The 19,264-nt window shown below is 35.4% G+C and overlaps 1 protein-coding gene across 3 annotated transcripts in view; it reads right to left on the bottom strand.

Moving 5' to 3' along the window:
• The window catches only part of HNF4G (hepatocyte nuclear factor 4 gamma), a 61,656-nt gene that overhangs the window by 19,688 nt on the left and 22,704 nt on the right, over window positions 1–19,264 (bottom strand). For 2 of the 3 annotated variants that reach the window (XM_057363963.1, XM_057363962.1), the window contains one exon: window positions 17,376–17,481. Coding sequence is in view for 1 of the 3 variants with exons in the window: in XM_057363961.1 (XP_057219944.1) it covers window positions 15,021–15,042 (22 nt within the window). In the remaining 2 variants the exon portion in view is untranslated. Of the gene's footprint in view, window positions 1–15,020; window positions 15,206–17,375; window positions 17,482–19,264 lie in introns of those variants that run through there. The other variant, XM_057363961.1, reaches the window with a different exon arrangement.

The raw sequence follows: 19,264 nt of genomic DNA, 5'->3' as shown, positions 1-19,264 counted from the left end.
TATTCTTTGAGTCACAATGTAATACTGCATATGAAGCATAAATGTTCAAAGAAACAATTGCAAAAATTTTTTTCTGAGTTGCTTCTGGCTTAAATGAAAGGAAAATACACCCTAAACATTTGTGGCTGTTTTGTCCAGAGGATGAAAGAGTGTCACATTAATTAAATATGCAAATATGGATTCAAAAGCCATGTTCATGAGTTCATGAACTGTGTATAGGATGAACAGCAAAACTGTTACTATTGATATCTACTATTACTCATATTGTACAGATCCAACGGAAATGCATAAGACAAACACATTATAAAATTTTCATTGTGTCCCGCAGAGCTGAAAAGTTAAAAAGAGTTCTTTGGATACAGAAAGAAGCAACTTTTCTGCTTTGTTTTGTTTTCTAATCGATAGGAATTGCGTTAAAAAAAAAAAAAAAAAAAAAAAAAATGAAATCTTACAAGTATGAATTCAGTTCCATAAAGATTTTATTTTAAAACTAGGATTGTCATGATGGAAAATTATTTTTAAACTAGATTACAGAATTGCTTTAGAAAAATATAAGACCTTTCTTTTASAGTTTTGTAACTTTTTGCCTCATACAGCACAGTAATTAAAAATACAATATTTAAGTGTTATAATGCAATATTTCACAGCAATATAAGTTCTGCACATATATATAAGGACATACTTATTTTCCTTGGTATTATTGTGAAACCATTGGAAATTGACCTGATAGTGAAAAATTCTTCAGTTTCAACAGAACTGTGTAATCTGCCTGAATGTGGCTTGTTAAATTTCTCTAAWTGTTATTTATTAATTTACACTGCTAGAAAAGATACATAGGAAGGTTCAAAAAGGGCAGCTTTCAGTTCCACACTAGCACAGTAACAAGACAATGGTTTTATAAATGCTGTAAAAAACCTAAACTTAAAACAAACTCTAAACAGAAAAAGGCTGCAGCTGATAACTAATGATTATCAAGTTCATCACTTACAGGGAATAATTTAACCAGCTCTATTGCCAACACATAAGGCAACCAAGCACAACCTCCCTAATCTGCCTTTGCATTTAATTTAACATTAACAGATGCAGAAGGGTGCTATTCAGCAAAAAACAAGTGACCAATGAAATACCCATATTAGAACAAAAAGCAGAGAAATCTAAAAGTGATATAAAGTTCTCTTTTTTCCTTCTTCTTAAATCTTCTTAAATCCTTCTGTTTACTAAGCTTGATATAATGTAACATCAGAAATTCAGATAAAACTTAAAGTCCAACACTAAATTTAATTAGATTCTATATGGCAAGAGTATGTGAAAGTCCAGACCCTAAATATTTTTCCTGCAAATCACTACATATTGGTTCTGACTTTTAAAAATACATACTACCATGAATTATACTTTAAGATACAATAAACCAATATTTTTAGTGTATCAGAAGATTTGGAAGGCCATTTGTGGTTAATTTAACTTGCCTGATATTTTTATTCACATTTCTTTTTTTTTTTTTTTGGTCACTACTTAATGATGGCAGAATTAAATGGTATGCTTTCTATTTCAACTATAAATTATTGATACAATTTGTCAAAAATTCCATATATTTCTCCATATAAAAAATCTACCTAAAGTGTTACATTAACCAAATGCAAACACTTTTTCTCAGCTAAACATTATCCTCTAGAAAGCCAGTGTGATTCTTTTTAAATCACTCTCGTTTATATATACACAAGAAAAAAAAAAAAAAAAAAAAAAAAAAAAAAAAAAAACAAACCAAAAACTGGAGGCTTTTTTTTTTTTAACCCTCAGTTTTCATTGCACAGTAATGAAGATATAAGAAATCAGTAGTCTCAGCATCATTTCCAACAGTGTTAAATCGTTGTCCTTGAGAGGGCAATTATTGTAGTAATTAATATGTGCCTCTACTGATCTGAAAGAATAATACCACTTATATTTTCTAATCATGCTAAGAAATCCATAAACATTTAAAATGTTCCAGAGTATGCACTATTGGTTTCCTTGCCATTTTCACTTCCAGTGACTGATGAACATCAAAAGCAAAGCAATAATTTGAAAGTCCACAGGTAATTACTGGAAAGTAAACTGGAATATTAGTCTGTAACTTTTATGCTTTTACACACTCAGTATATGATTGCCATGATTGCCATCGTTATTCAGCACCTTTCTCACAGAATCAATAAGGATATGCAGTAGATCAAAATGGGAAAATTTTGGTACTCTGATACCATATAAAATGTGCGTCAGTAATCTAGAAATTACATATAATTTTGTCTCGCACAGTAGCATATTTACATGCCATTTAACAAGTGCACAGTATCTTCAGGTTACTGAAACTAACATGCTGGACTGAAGTGCTTAATCTCAGTGTGTATTGTCAAGCGATGAATTTGCACTTTGTTCCTAAATTACTTTTTTAAGAATAAAATGTGAATGCTTCTAGATCTTCAGAAAAAAAGCAACCAAACAACAAAAAAGAACAAAGTGTCTTTTAAGCATTTGCCACTAGCTAAATTTCCAGGAAGTGTCTCTAATCTAGTGGTGCAAATACATCTGAAGTGAGCTTCATATCAGCAGAATTTATAGCAAACAGCTTACCATAAATGAACATCTGTGGTACTTCTAGGAAATAAACAAAAAAGCTGAATTTAACCTTTGCCTATATTTGCAATCACACTGATACTGAGGCGTAAAGTAATCCTCAACAACACAAAAGCCAGTTTCAAGTGCCTGTATACACTTTCTACATCAAAACCATGTTGGTTTCCACTCACACTGTATCTATAAGGTACACTGTATCTATAAGGAATAAGTGTCAGACAGAGGCAGTGGCATTTTGATGTATACCAAACTCTGCGGATCAATGCCATTAGCCAGTGCAGGTTCTTGTATTCAACATTGTTATTGTATTAACTGCAGAAGACTTTGCCAGGNTTTTTTTTTTTTTTTTTCTTTTATGATACAGTGCAACCCTTCTGATAATCTTGGAATGTTTTTTGAAATAATCTTATCATGAGTTGTATTGGTTCCAATTCTTGCGTGAACCCAAGGACGTGCAGGAAACTTCCTATCCCTTATGCCTTGCTGCACATTTTGTTGTCAATGTGTGGTACAAACAGTTCTAAACAAACTACTCTGAGTGTTCTGTGTAGACACTGTAAGTTCACATGCAATTTTTCTCTCTTCAGAACAATAAGGAAATGTGATATGATTATGAACAATCTCAAACAACCCCAAATCACGCTCCTTCATATTTTAAAATACAGCTGTAAACACTCCCATTTTACAGCTGGTGGTGTTCTTTTCCACTGGCAGTGACCTAGCTCTTTAGGCATCCCTAAGCAAGGCTTCAAGCCACACAAGTCTGCAGAGAGGCCAGATCATAAATCCCCTCCATCACAGTGGGCTGCTGCAATGGCTCCAGGCACTGGATCCTGTACACTCTCAGACAGAGGCTTCCTGCTCTAACCCTTCATACAAGATGTGATGGCAGCATGGCATTTCCAAGTACTATTCAGATGTGCTGGGGGAAAAGAAATATTAATCACCTTCTCTGTAAGAAAGAGTCTCGGGGTAGGTCCACAGCTCATCAGTTGGTAGACATGGCGTGTACAAACACAGTTAAAAACCCTCCTGTAAAGATGGTTGAATCTGTGCCAAATATATAGCTGAACAGCAGAATTTCACTTGCTAATCTGGTGTTTTCAAATGTTGGACAGAAAAATTTCAAATGCTATTACTTCTCAATACATTCTTTACTGAAAACTACCCTGTACACTGCTGAAAAACAGTTACATGAAGAATACAAATATAGGAAACTACCAAGTTTATGGCTTATTAACAAGAGCTAATAACTGCATATACAACATTGAAATGCATATTTGAATGGCAATGAGTGTCTGCAGTTGCTCTTCAGTAAAAGTTTCTGCAAAAGGGCATCATAAACCAACTCCTTCATTAAATAAATAAATACGTATTTTTGAAAAGGAATTTACGACAGACAAATTACCAATGAGAAATGAAAATTTACAGGAAAATACCTAGATTAAAAGCCTTTCAAAATTCATCCTTCTAATATCCCTGTCCCCAGGGTTACCTGAGAGTCACAAATCATCCTGTCTCTTCGAGGACATGTAGATGTAGTCTCAGGCCAATTCTCTTCCTGACTCCAGCAGAGCCCAGTAACATAATTATGACAACAGGGTTCTTGTATAATTCACAAACCTATCCTTAAACCAAAGCATATTTACAGTTGTGTTACTGCTTGCACAAATTCTCCTCAGATTTTGAAGGGTGTCCACAGGGCTTTCCTTTTCAACCTACTGCTATACTGGTTTCCTTTAAACCATTCATCCATTATTATATTTAATAAGATACCAAAGAAACTGCAAAAGCTACTGCTTAAAAAGAGACAATCTTACAATTTCATGCCTTCACCACATGAATAGCACATTTATTAACAACTGATATGACTACAAATACTTCTGATACACTAYAGAAATAATACAAAAATTGGCCATTTTTAAAGATATTTAACAATATGACTAAAATTTTAGAATAGTTCTTGCCTACAATCGTGGGGGAAAAAAACTTACTTGGAAAGTATCATTTCACAGTACTGGAAGTGTACAAGGTTTCACAGTTTTTAAACAGTTAATACTTCTTTCTTTTTCTTAAAGAAGTATATTAAATTAAGATTGATGAAAAGCTATTTGTTGTCAGCCAATATGGTTTAGGAAATCACTGTATTTTCATCATGAGATGGAATAATTTTATATTACCTGATGGTTCAGTTTGAAAAATTTCTTCTGTAGCAGAATTTGTTGTACTTGCTACAACCATTTGTTGTATTTGTATAGTATTTGCTATAAAACTAATTACTAGTTACATAACAAATGATTCATTACCTTAATATGCTACTTAATGTAATATAAAAAGGTTTACATGTTAACTAGAATTATCTTTTGTTCTTCAGTGCACACTTTTTGATTAGGTTTTTATAAATATTATCTGGATTTCTAATACCAAAATTGTATGCTTACAAATATATCCATTGCATATTTTCTATTTATAAATGTCAGTCCTGAAAACATTCTGGCATGTAAGTAAATTTAAAATAAGGGAATGAATGGAAGATGCAAGATATCATGTATGACATGATCAAATCCTGCTATTCCCTCTGCTATTAGCAGAACTTCTTCAATGCTGCCAAAACAGGTCCCTTAGTGACTGCTAAAGAGAGGGAATGAATTGACCCTTCATACATCTGTCATATAAAAACTCATTTCAATTGATTTTTTAATATGGAAAAATGTACACTATAGGAAAGACATTCTTTATACTATTTTTTCATGTTTTGCTAAGGAAACTTCTTACAGTAAAATCTTGCACTCCTAAAAATGTGCTTTCTGGGGGATTTTTGGCATCATGAAGTACATCATGAACAATTAATGTATACTAAATCACTATGGTAAAATATTAAAATGATTTCTTTCAGCCTTAGGTGGATTAGAATGCAGTCCTGGAATTAGAGCAGTTGACRAAAGCAGCTAATGTTGAACAGCTTTTGGTCTTATGTCAGACCAAGCTTTATACTGTTCACTATTACTCAGACTCCCACACAGCAGATTTTTTTTCATATTAGACACCTGTGCTGCTTTTCAAATTCTGATTGATGCTGGAGCTTGTAGTATAAAATGTTCTAAGTCATCTACTACTAACAGCCAAGAAATATCAGCCTAAGATAAGCAAAAGTTTTAAAACTTTTGTTTTAAAAGTGTAATTAGTCAAACTGCTAAGCACTTCTTTGAGATAAGAGGTAATGTAAATTTGAGTAAGAAATAATTTCTCAAAGTAAATTTTGCAGTAACTGCRAAGAGAAAGCTGCACAATAATGGCTTTGTTCGTGTGATTTTCTTGCTTTTTTTCTTTAAATCTGATGACCTCAGGATCACATACAGAAAGCATTCCTATCTTATCTTTAAGACTATTAACTCTGTTAATTGTTCAGCTCTCCATATTAAATGCAATCATTCTTTCTGACAGTGGTATAAAATACAGCACAAGCTAATAAAATCAAGGTTATTTCCATAAAAGTAGTCCTGAAAATAAAAAGAAATCTCAAACTACTATCACCACTGAAACAGTTTTGGTTTTGGTTTTTTTTCTGGTTTTTTTTCTTTAATAAGTAGCAATATGTCCTTTTATTTTTCCCCCTTAGTAAGAAATTTAGGTTGCCAGAATAAAGTGTTAATTTAAAGTGTTAATTTTGTTCTTTTTCTTGTTTCCCATGTACTATGAGTAAGAAGACACCTTCATTGTATTTCCTGCTTTGCAAGTATAGTGAGTTGTGGTGGACATACTTGGAAGGCTTCCTATTTTTGTCACTACCCTGGCATACTTATCCAGCATGCTGGCAAAACACACATTTTAATCTGTTTCCCTTCTCAATGCYTGGCACATGTAGAAAGGGTATGCACGGAGTCTGCACTAACGAACCCCAAAGAAACCATATGAGCTGAGCCAGAATATCTCCTTAGTACAGTAAACTCAAGATTTCCAAGTCAGAGAGTTTATTTGCCAAAAGCTTGCTACTCGGTAAGCAGTTTGAAAATTTCTGCACACCCACAGGCAATCTCATCTTTGACTTACAAAGATACATGCCCACGTAATGCCACAGACCAAGCTTCCCTGTCCTGGAACACACCCTCAGTGCCAGGGAGAACACTGCTAGTCACCATCACAYCAGCTCTGCCCACCCACCCCAAGTATTTCATAAATGGTCCATGAGTAATGACTGGAAAATGTTTGCTTGGATTCTAAAACATAAAATTATGACATGTTTGTCATGGAAAGGTTTGTAACACTGTGGCATTACTTTATTTGATAGAGATTGCTGGCTTTTAATTTTTTWAATAAATAAATAAATGGGTCAGATTAAAAAATCAATGAAGTATAAATGTGTAATAAAGTATAGATGTGGATTACCAAGCTTCATCAAAAAAATAGCCTTTTGTGCTTAAGACCTAAGTAACATGATGGAAATGTAACATCRTCATGTCCCTCCCTTCCCCTCCCCCCAAAATAAAGTTCAGAGCCAAATAAGGACAAAGTTGCCTTTGAGCTAGTTAATGTGAAAGGATTTTTCAGAACAATTTGTGAATCATGAGAATAAATACATGGCACAAATGCTTCCAATAAGGTGACCAAAGGCATCATCTCATATTGCTCAAACCCAGCACCAACTATCACCTTCATCATGTAAATTCATGGCACTTAAGACTTTTGACTTTGTCCTAAAAAATATAGTSGTTAAATAAAACACCAGAAAAGCAAAGTCACACCAGAATTGAATAACAGCTTTTCMTGGCACACTTATTAGGCATGGTGGTAAGATTAGCTTCAACAAATCATGCCAGGTGAAACCTAAGGACAGATCTTTGTGGGAAATCTAGRTTAAGCCTGTTTTCGTTACTCACATTTTTAGACACTTAGACCACATCAGTCATTCCATAAAAAGGAGATTCTTGCACATATTGAATTTGCCTCTTTTYTCAGTTAAATTGGTCATTCATTATATTGAGTTCGACTATAACATATAGCAGATATAGCTTTCTTTCCATAAATTGAGGGCTGTGTTTGTGGGTTTTTTTTCTCATTTTGGCACAACGGGGAACAGACAATTCTGAGGTCAGGTTGTCTTTATTTTTTCCCTTAAAAAAAATTATTCATCTTTCAGAACAACCAGCTACAACTTCAACAGTCATGAATGTGAATAAATACGGAAAACAAAGAACATGCCTGGCTCCTGACTTGTCAAATACTATGGACCCTACAGTACTCTTTAAAGCTTGCAATCATTCCAAAATAGTTAGGAAGATATCAATGAGTAGTCTACATCAGAGTTTCAAAGCTGAGTAAGAGATGTAGTACTCCAGATACTACAAAGTGCAATTTACAATTTTAATCTTCTACCACTTCAGTATTCACYCTGTTAGTAGCTGAAGGGAACTATCAAAGGAATGTGAAAGCTCTAAAATATTTTGAACCTGAAGAATAGCTGCTGCAGGATTTTAAGGATAATTTACACTTGCTGAGGATATACCCTGCTTTCAGATTCTCCCTCTCTATTCCAAATATAATTCTCTCAAACTGTTCTAAAAGGATTAATGATTTATTTATTAATTTTATATACTACTGTGTCATTGAGGGGATATTCTACCAGGATAGTAAGAGTAATATAATGGTGTCATATACAAAGAGATGTTACATCCACTCTTTAGGCAAAGGTAGACAAAGCTATCTGGTTTTTTCTGATTCCATTTACCACACACCTCAGTGAGTGACCTGGGTATCTCACAAAGTATAAGACACACTGCAGTTCACAAACCCTTAGTTGTGTTCTCTCTTTAATAGAAAGGTGTTTTGAGGATTATTCACACATTGCATTCACCCACAATCTTCACAGAGTAAAATTATTAAGGCAGTATCTTCTTCATTTTGCAGATGTCCCATGCTACTGTTTGCCAATGGTTTAGTGAAACCCGTGGTGTATCTGTGACAGCCTTTCAGCAATGCCACCAGTAGGAAAGAGTCAAGGAAAAGCCAYCTCATAGCCAAGAGGCCAAACATGGACCACTGCATATGGGCCATCACTAAATGCAATAGCTATCTGTGCCATTGTGTTGATGCAGAGCATTGTGTCTGGGTGATGGAAGAGTCAACACCATGATGGTGCCAATTGAAGCAGCACATTTTTGTGGGAATATTCAGAAGGATGACTAATGACGAAGTGGAAGCTTGATGACAGTCATTCAAAAAGGAAGCTGAGTGGTGCCCTCATTGCTCTCTACAGCTTTCTGAAGACAGGAAGTGGACAGGAAAGGAAATGCTGATCTCTTCTCCCTTATATCCAGAGATAGGCTGAAGKGGAATGCTTTAAAGCTGCATCAGACTGGATATTAGGAAGCATTTTTTACCAGAGGGTGGTCAAACATGGAAGATTTTCTAGAGAGGTGATCGATTCCCCAAGCCTGCCAGTGACTAAGAGGCATTTGGACAACACTCATCAAGGTCTTAATTTGATCAATGATTTAATCAGGCAGTTGGACTAGATGGTTGTTGTAAGCCCCTTTCAAGTGAAACAGTCTATTCTATTCCAATCTAGTTTAGTCTAGTGTATCCTAAAATTTTCAGTCAGAACACAGTATGCCAAATACAAAGGTGAAGTGGTAAAGATTGAGGAACCAGAATATAATCCTTTCTCTAGCCATTGCAGGAGGAGGTCTACAGTAAACTGCAAGACATGAAGATATCAAATATTATGCAGATTTAAAATCTTGGTTTATACGCACATATGTTTACATGTAAATATGTACACACAAAAATTTAGTGTCAGTGATTTTGTGACAGCYGAATTTGCCTCTTGATTTATCAAGTAGACCTACAAAATGAATCGGACAGGAGGAAGGTCTCCCTCCTACATACTGAACTTTAGTAATTCTTCACATTGTATTGTCCATGTCCAGATTCTCCCCATGAACTAGTGGTAAATTTATATTTTGCCAGTTCAACCCATTTATGTAGTTGCTTTATGCCCATATTAACTGTAGATTTGCTAACCCTATCTGAGGTTAGCAGGCACTATTTGAAAATTGTGTATATTTATGGGGAGGAAAGATAAAAACCAGGATACTTTTGCTTTTTACATTACGACAGATTAAATTTACTGTTAGGTATGTGAATTACTATTAGGTATACTTTAGTACTTAATATTTCTATTTTATCCTAATATTCTTATTTCATTTTATTCTTGAAAACACTATAGCCATGAAGTGTTGACCATTTAGTGGGCTTACAGGATTTTTTCAGCATTGAATTTTGTGGTGAAATTTGCTGAGGTACAGTTCAATGACTGGATCTACTTGTTAATTATTTGCTTAGATCAGGTAACTTATTATTTTCTGCTACACACAGGAAACTTAATCAGAGAGCTGTCCTGGAGAGCAGAATGAAATGAGAAAAATAGAGGAAAGAGTTCAGGCAAGAGTTAAAACCGAATCATCATGCTATTGATAAGCAAGGCTAAGCACTCCTGTTCAGTCATCCTCAGGTGATTAGTAATTTCTTAATAAGCCTTCTTGGCAGGTTTTATGCAAACTTGCTTGTAAACGATGTTCTATATAGCCAGTTAGATAAATTCTACTTACAGTTTACCCACAGTTATCTTAGAAATACCATATAATGAGGTTTTTTTTTTTTCCACAGATAAACACCCTTGCCTTTGCCATACACAATAAAAGAGTTCAAAAAAAGGTTAACCAGTTATCAAGGCAAGGCTTGTTTGTTATTCTTCTTTTTTTAGCTTGCCTCGAATCTTTCTTTTCTGTGTGATCAATTAATCATAGCAAGTCTTCTAACTTCTATATTCTATCTCCTGATGAATGAGTTATGTACATAACACTTCAAAACAAACTCAGTACACTTCTGCCCATGCTAGTGACTATATAACTCTTGCTTCTATGTAAAAAGCTAATTAAATAACTGAATAGTCAGACAAGTGCCATTATTTTCAGTTACTCTGTCTAAAATTAAAATTTTTAACTTGATCCTAAGCTGACTCATCACATTCCTGCAGAAAGAACATTGTGTCAACACAATCAGTTTAACTCTTCCAAGACACTARTATGGTTATGCTTAGCTTAACAACTTCTCTAGTTGCTGCTGTTACAAAAAAAGTTAATGACAATTAACTCATATTGAAGATGAMAATTGACCATATTGAAGACCATCAGTTTAGAGTGAAAGTATGACAAAGAAACAAAAACTTCAAAATACTCCCTGACCAAAGGAACAATGTGAAAGCATAAAGGCATATACTCTCTTTCGACGACATTTTGGATCAGCTCTTCAAAGTACCAAATAACTCCATTTYATGCATCAAATAAACAATTTTTTAAAACAACTCACAGGCTAGAAAGGCATGTGTGTAAAATACCCCAATTTTCATAAAACCATACATRGTTTGGATTGGAAAATACCTAGTTCCAATTCCTCTGCTGTGGGCAGGGACACCTTCACTAGACCATGTTGCTCAAAGCCCCAWCGAGCCTGACCTTGAACACTGGGCATCCCCAGCTTCTCCAGACAACTTCTTCCAGTATCTCAACATCCTCAGTAAAGAGGATGTAGAATTTCTTCCTTCCTAATATCCAATCTAAAGCCCTGTCTTTCAGCTTTAAGGCTTTCCTCCTTGTCCTATCACTGCATGCCCTTATGAAAAATCTCTCTCCAGCCTTCTTKTAGGCCATCTTCAGGTACTGAAAATCTCCTATAAGGTCTCCCTGAAGCCTTCACTTCTTCTTAAAACTATTACATTATATTTTTTAATAAAACAAAGTAATTCTTGCTTTCACTAGACATAAACTGACAACAGTATTTCCTTGAAAATTCAAACAGGGAGGTCAAGAACACCTGATATCTTTATTGGCAGAGGCATCTATATTGTAAGCACAGCAAATTCAGATCTCAGTGWGCACAAAGCAGAAGCCTCTGGAGCAGCAGCTCAAGTCTTTGCTTTGCTGTACACATACAGATGCTCTTCAGTTGGCTTTAATTTTAACACATGCTAGGTGTGTTCCCAGGTGGGAACAAACCATTAAATACTATGACTTCCCAGATATATCTGCTCTCAATAGATTTTAAACAGTGATTTTAGTGAGCTCAAAATCAGTAGAAGTCCCTTTTAAAAGCTGATGATAAATATTAGAAAATAAGCTGGACTCCATCTGTTTTAACTAATGAAGGCAGAACACTGAGCTGAGCAGAGAAAAATGCACTGGCATGGGAGACAGGAGMATGGAAGTGGTTCTACAAGGTTGCAATTTGTCTCTATCTTGAGAGCAGGTAAGAGGAAACTTTGAGAAATGGTCAGTGCAGTTATGAGTGAAAACACAATGCAAGTCATCAAGTTACAACATGCAAAATTATGTGTAGCTGCAATAATGTAGGTTACATGATCAAGTATACCTTCATTATTATAGATAATATTTGGGTCTGGGTGGATTTTCTGGACATGAACAATACTAATGTGACTGTATTCCTTGTTTTCAATGTATTCATGTAGGTGGGCTCCATCATTTTATCTGAGAACTCTGCAGTTAGTAACAGTATTTCCCCATCTGTGAGAGAGGGACAAACTATAGTCCCCTTTTAATAAACAGAGAAATGAGGCAAAGAACAACTAAAGATAGTATTTATGACACTTAAGTCCACATATCTACAATACAGTCACCTGCATACAAATGAAACATTCAATTCCCTTTGTATATAATGACCAGAAACAGGCAAATCTAAACAGATTTCTCAAACTTATCTTTAAGAGTAGTTTGAACTGAATCATCTCTCAAAACACCCATTTCTTCCCACTGGTTCTCTAACCAAAGCGCTTAAASTGCAACACACACCTTGAGTTAGGTGAGTTGAATCTACACAAGTAACTCCCCAAAATCTGAGAAAAGAGCTGAAGGTGGAGAACCTGGATGGAAACCAACCTCCTTCACTTTTCACTGGAGCTCAAAACTGAAAATATATCATACAGCACAACTGGTACATCTTATGAATGACAATAAAAAGTCCTTTTTGTCATGAAGAAAAAGCAAAATATTTTTAATAATCCAACAATTAATGTTTGCATCAAATTAAAATACCTTTCAGAAGGTGTGAGATTCAAGAAGAAATGAGCCAACTTCACAAAAATGGCCATGTGTGAAATCATAAAATGATACATTATTCCAATTGAGGATTAACAAAATCAGACTTAAAAATCAAACTAAAAATAAGCTATTCCTCAGAAAGCAATAAAGCATATGTTGGTACCTAAATGTGGGACAGTTGTCCTGCATGATCCTGCCTGCAGCCCTGGTTTGTGAATGTGCACYCAAAATCCCCGTGACCAGAGGACAAGACTCTACTTTTCTTTAGAAGGTGCACCAAGCACACAGGCTCTTTTCCAGGCTGATGCCTCCTCTGGCCTGACAAGCAACAATACAAGGTATGCGGAAGACACAAGTCACTTCCCCAGCTTGCTGGGACATTGTTCAGGTGAATGTCCTGGGGCCAGGACTGTCATGCACATACACACAGTGCACACAGTTGCAGGAACAGCTTGAAGTTAAGCTGTCTTCTCAAAGCTACACTCTGTGTAGATAAAAAGGAGAAATCACAACWGACCTGTCAAATTTATGTCGGAAGACACATAAAAGTTGCTGCACTCCAAAGTTTTGGTGTTTTGTTTTGTTTTTTTAAACAATGTAGTAAAGATATACAGCTTTTCATCTGTTTAAGAAGAAAAAGCAGCTGTGAACTGTACTTGCTRCTGATTAAATTCTCTGACAACACCTAAAATTGATTAATCTTCTAGATAACAGTGCTTTAACTAGACACGTGAGAAAATATCTAAGGTGACAGTCCACTTTTGATAAGTGAGTTCTATTACTAAATTGGCATTTAAAACACATTAGTATTTAAATGCTCCWATCTGATTTGCGAGAATGGCAGAAGTAACTTCCTGTGAAAATTTAGTCCTTCCACTTTGAAAAAGAAGCAGTAGAAAAGACTGTCCTAATCAAAAAGAACAATTTGTTTAGGAATCTGGAAAGGTGAGTCAGTAGCGGTGGTGTGCAAGGAAACAAACATGACTTCACTCAGGTGATAAAAAGGTCACTGCTGGGTGTATCCTAAGTATTTATGCTAAAGTAGTATATTACACATAGAGCAAATAAGCTATTTGAAAACTTACAGAATCTGCAGGTAAGTGGGAAAACAGAGGTAACAGGATTTTCTTTTTAAGGTGATTCAAGATCTGGATTCAGACTCTAGCAGTTTTAGTGTCTGGCTGYTATACCTATCAACAACAAAACAGTGTTGACTGTTTGAAGTGAAAGTCCTGCTTGGTCTAATAAAGATGGGACTTCTTGCTAAAACTTGGGCTTGCCTGGGCTTTTCAGTAAGTACAACTCTGAACAACACTGAAACTTCTTTTTTGCATGTATTTTTTCTTACATWTAATAAATGTTAGGGATAAGAAACACAATAAATACTTTCCAGTTGAAGATTGATGTGACTTGTCTCCTTTGATCTATGGGTGTTCTTGGGGAGAAAAAAAAGGAACTAGAGTACTGTYGTCTACTGTTATCTTGAAAGGAACCGTTTAAAAAGATCTGAAAACCAACCATTCCTAGAAGTGTGGCAGAAATAATTACTTTGGGAACCCAAAGAGTTTAGAATCATTGAATACTAAAAATCATAAGCASCAGAAAGACATGCAGACACAATCTTTGCTGTAACCAGTTTGATTTTACATTGGTGAAATCATACTTTTCATTATTTAGGAGAGAAAAACAAAGAGAAGACTCAAAGGAGAAACAGGATACTGAGATCTGCTAATTTCAAGACTGAAAAGGATTAAAATGACTAAAGTAATATTATAGCAGATTGCTGTATTATACTGTTTTGAAGGAAAAAGAAAAAAAAAAGGAAAAAGAAAGAAAAAGGAAAAAGAGAAATAAAAATAAATCTAAAAAAGTTACTCTTAGTGTCAGGAGTAATTTTCTAAAAGGGATCTGAATATAAAACTCAGCCAAGAAAGAGGAGATACAGGACAGAATGAAAAGACTGAGWACTTACTAACATGCATTAGTAAGTTTTATGAGTCCAAAAGGAGGAACTGTATCACATACTATTGTGGGCATGAGGAATCTTGAATACATTCTTAATCTTTTATTCAAGGTTCTCAGGAGATCATCAAGTTCTATTTTCTCCTCAATTCAGGTCACACCAGGTTGCCTAAACAATCATATCTAAAAATACTTTGAAGAATGGACACTGCCTAACCTCTCTGAGCACTCTGTTTTCCTACTGGACCTGGTATCCCCTCAGGCTYTCAGAGTGTGAATTTTTCTCCTTACATCCAGTCGGAAATATTTCTATTTCAACTTATGTCCCTAGTCTCTTACCTGCATCTCTGTGACAGTCCATCTTTTCACAAGCAGCCTTGAGTGATCAGAGGCTGCTGTGAGCTTCTTTCCCACAAAGTTTCTCCAGGCTGAAACAACTCTGTCCATTATCTTCTCCTCAACTGGGCAAGTGTGTCAGCCCCTTACCATCTTGGTGGCTCTCTACTGAACTTTCTTCACTTAATCCATTTATTTCTTCAAAGAGAGAAGGGGGCAAATGGACAAGGATGCACCATTTTAGATACCATCTAAYGAGTGTTGAGTAAAAGGAAATAATAATTTCCCTCAGCCCTTCTAATATAGCCCAGGATGTTGTTGGCCCTCTGCTCCTGGGATACACTGCTGTCTCATTCTCTGCTTGTTGTCTACCAAGACTTTTTGGCTCTTCACAGCAGAGTTTTTTCACATCTAGTCCTCTAATTCTCTCCTCAGTATATTATTTTTCTCTATCTGTTTCCTGGTGTTACAATTCTCAATGAAATTTTTATTCCTTAAGAATTACAGGCTTAATTATTAGCATTAATAGCATTCCCTGTTTTTCAGGTGTACACATAAATAAAATTACCATAATGAATTCGGATTGAAAAGATTGACTTAGCTGTTTCAAACAACTTTAATTAAAACACTGCCATATCTGTTAATTTAGCCAGAATAAGAAGCGAGCCAATCACTTCCACTAGTACTTCTGGACTCATTTCCTAGAGCCAGCAGAACTCATCTACACTTCCTGTTGTCATTCATCTGACAGTGAATGGCATTTCTGCTTCCATCTACAGGAGAACCGGAGTTAAAAGCTGCCATTATAGATGGAATTAAGGAGCACTAATGGCTTGCCAGCCAAGTTCAAGCCATGAGAATGTAGATCTTACTGAAGGACACAAAAAGGAGTTGGTTTGCCTATCTCAGGGAAGTGAAAAGTGAGAGCGAGTTTATTCTACAAATAAATCATGTGCTGTAAGCTACATGGGGAAAAATTATTTAGACAATAAAACAATTCTTCTGTAAGAACAAAGGCATAAATTTGAAGCTGGCAAGTAGAAAGCTAAACATGTCACGGTTATGGCACTGCAACAAACCTCCTCCATTTGGTCAGCAGAATCAAGGAACCTAACTGGTTTTAAGACATGGAGAGAAATTTATGAAAGATATTATATGGGTTGGTGATGTCAGCCACGTTGGGAGATCTCTTCTAGTCTTATTGTGCTGAATATTTGCATCATGACTATTTTCTTATAAAGTGACCAGTGAACAATATCAAGTGTATTATYTGAATTAAAAATTGAAGAAATATAAATGACAGTTAACCTTGTTGTGATAAGCAATTAACAGAATTATGCTGTGATTGAAGCTGATGCATAATTAACAACTGCTGCAAATGATCCCTCTAATTTGCCCAGATTGGAATAGCATTATTCTTAAGCATGTTTAGCAAGTTCTGTAGTAATACGCACTTGAATGAAGTGCTCTTTACTAATGTGTTCAAATTCACAAAGCTGTTATTAGAATTGCAAATAAGATATACACCAGCATCATTTCCTCTGCTCATCATTTTCTCTTCTTTGCAACTATCCTTGACAGAAAATCAAATTGTAACAAGTCCAAAGGATGTTTGCACAAATTGAGCAAAAGTAGTGTTATTAAACATGAAAAATGTGCAAAAAATCATCGTGATGAACCAAATGGGACTGAATWCAAAACACAAGCTGCTGCTGAATAGAAAGAAACAAGAATCATGGAGCTCACTGGGGGCAGAGGAAAACACTCAAGGTAGAACTTAACAAGTGGGAAGGGAAAAAAATATTTTTCAAGTGATGTATATTCAAGGCCCAGAACTGAAGAATATCTAATCATTCGAAGTTTAATGAAATCAGTAGAGAAAATCATCAGCTTTCAAGTATAACATCTTCATGGTCAATACATGTTGGAGTTGTAAACTTATTTATTAGCTGACTAAAGTATACCAATTTTAAAAAAGAAAGAAGTACCTAGTAGCTCACAGGTCTTCTGTTCAACTTTTCCCAGAAGGATTTTGGAAAATCTGAACTGGAGAAAGTAATAAACATGATGAAGGAACAACTGCCTGATGAGGAGCATACACAGCCTTCGGTGGACAAAACAAATATATAATTTAGCAAATTTAGCAAAAATTTTGGGGGTATGCATACCTTCCACCAACCTACTACCAGCTTCTCCAATTTCAGAGACACATGATCTTTTAGAAGCACATGATCTTTACAACTGATTCATGTCTAAACGGCCATCAATTTCTGTGTGGCATGTTGAAACAGGGCAGGCAATGATATAGTCTCTAGCAAGGAAGTAGGTTAGTGAAGCATGCAGCAAAAATTTACTTACATTCAAAAAAGAAAACAACAAAACACAGACACTTCAGTTCTTCATACACAGATGAGGAAAGGCTGATTTCCTAGGCTGTGTTTCCATCCTCATCTCTAGGTAATACCTGCAACCAATAGGAATAAAATAAATGCTTAGCTACCTGCAATGCAAACCAACTAAGCTCCTAAATAAAATTCTTATTTGGATTATAAAAGTTGAGAATACAGTGCTTTCATTCAAGGTATAAAGGCATTTCTGAAGATTAAAGAAAATGCTTAAGTCATCAGACAACACTGATGCCAGATTTTCTTCTACTTGTAGAATAAAAAGCATAGAATTTATACAATGTCTTGAAATACTACCTGGAAGGATTACATATAGGGAATAGAAGACAAAAWGGTTTTTAAGACTGTGGTTCTGTTGACAGAGAAGCATATGAATAAAAGATCCCCTGCTCTTTGGATGACTAATGTTTAGGTAAACTTGGTAAACTACATAGTAAAACAGGATTTGTAGYAGAAAAGCCTGAAAGAAAAACAATTTTAATTTGACTATGTGGAGAGCATTTCAAAAAGGATGAAGGCATGAAAGAAACAAAAGGACATTTTGTAGTAACCTTGAGAACTACTTTTACAACTCTTGCAGCCTTGCTGACTTTTCTTGGGTGGGGTGAACTGYACTTTTAAATGTTAAGCTTTAGCTAGGCAGGCACTACCTATGTATTGGTTTATATATATTTATTTCAATGTTGTTTATTAATTCTACCCACTCCTATGTATGTGTAGTCTATGCATTTCTGAGTAACTCTTAAATCCAAACAAAAACTTCACTGGTCACTCATAAAGTTCTGAAAGAAAATTTGCTTTCTGCGCCCCAAATATACCTTCMTGCTATTGAGATCTAAATAAAAGCATGTCCTTTTTAGGTTTTCGTATTTCAAAAATATCAACCTGCTTCAGCAGCATTCTTCACTATGCCTTTTACATTACTTGAAACTTTATGGGTAATACATCCTATTTTCCCTTGGAAGAAACTGACAACACAAAAAATCACTTCTAAACACCAGGGATGAAAGTAACTCCCCTTTTTTAGACACAACAGGACTTTAGTCAAGAACAGAGATTCTTACAGTCTAAATTGTAAGTCTGCTGAGGTACTACATTCTTTATTGATCTTGTAAACTGCAGTGCATGCAAAATAGGAAGCAGTAAAATTATTAGCCCATCAGTACTTTCTGTCCTCAGAGGTGATACTGCTATACTACCATGCCAGACTGATTCTGGCATTATCATAAATTAAGCTATTTTATTCAATAGTTAAACATATACAAAATTAATTCTTATCTGCATATTTTCATGCATAGGCCCTGCATCAGGAATATACCATTTGGCTAATAGTGGAGGAAAAAAGAACTACCTGTACTGACACAACCTCTCCCACTGGGATCACTATAAAGGCACATAGAAACCATCCGGGGTACCAACGTGAGGATGAAGCCTAAAAATGGATCTGTTCTTGAGGTCCCTCTGTGCCTCTCTCCTTACCCTCACTCATGTACGTAAGGTAAATTAGGTTCTCTATCATTTGTGATGAGAAGTTGGAATCTCTACAGGAAGCACACACTTTTCTATGTACCACTTTTAGTTCTACATTTTCAGACCTCCCTTACACACCTAATTCTATAGTCATTAGTAGGGCAATAAAACGACATAAAATGAGCGAAAAGCAATAAAGCAATCATATTCCAACATGTTTACTTAGTGCGGTCCTTAATGACAGAGACCTTCGCACCCACTGATACCTGGAGCTGCTACTAATTCTCCTCTGCCTCAAATCCATGGTTATTATTACTGTCAGACTTATGCCCAATGTTTTAAAGCCTGCTTCACATGAACTGTGCTAAAAAA

Source organism: Malurus melanocephalus, unplaced genomic scaffold, assembly GCF_030028575.1.
Source record: "Malurus melanocephalus ecotype Western Australia unplaced genomic scaffold, MMel_1.1 scaffold_32, whole genome shotgun sequence".
NCBI classification, from domain to species: Eukaryota; Metazoa; Chordata; class Aves; order Passeriformes; family Maluridae; genus Malurus; species Malurus melanocephalus.
This window is presented reverse-complemented; position numbering and strand designations above follow the sequence as displayed.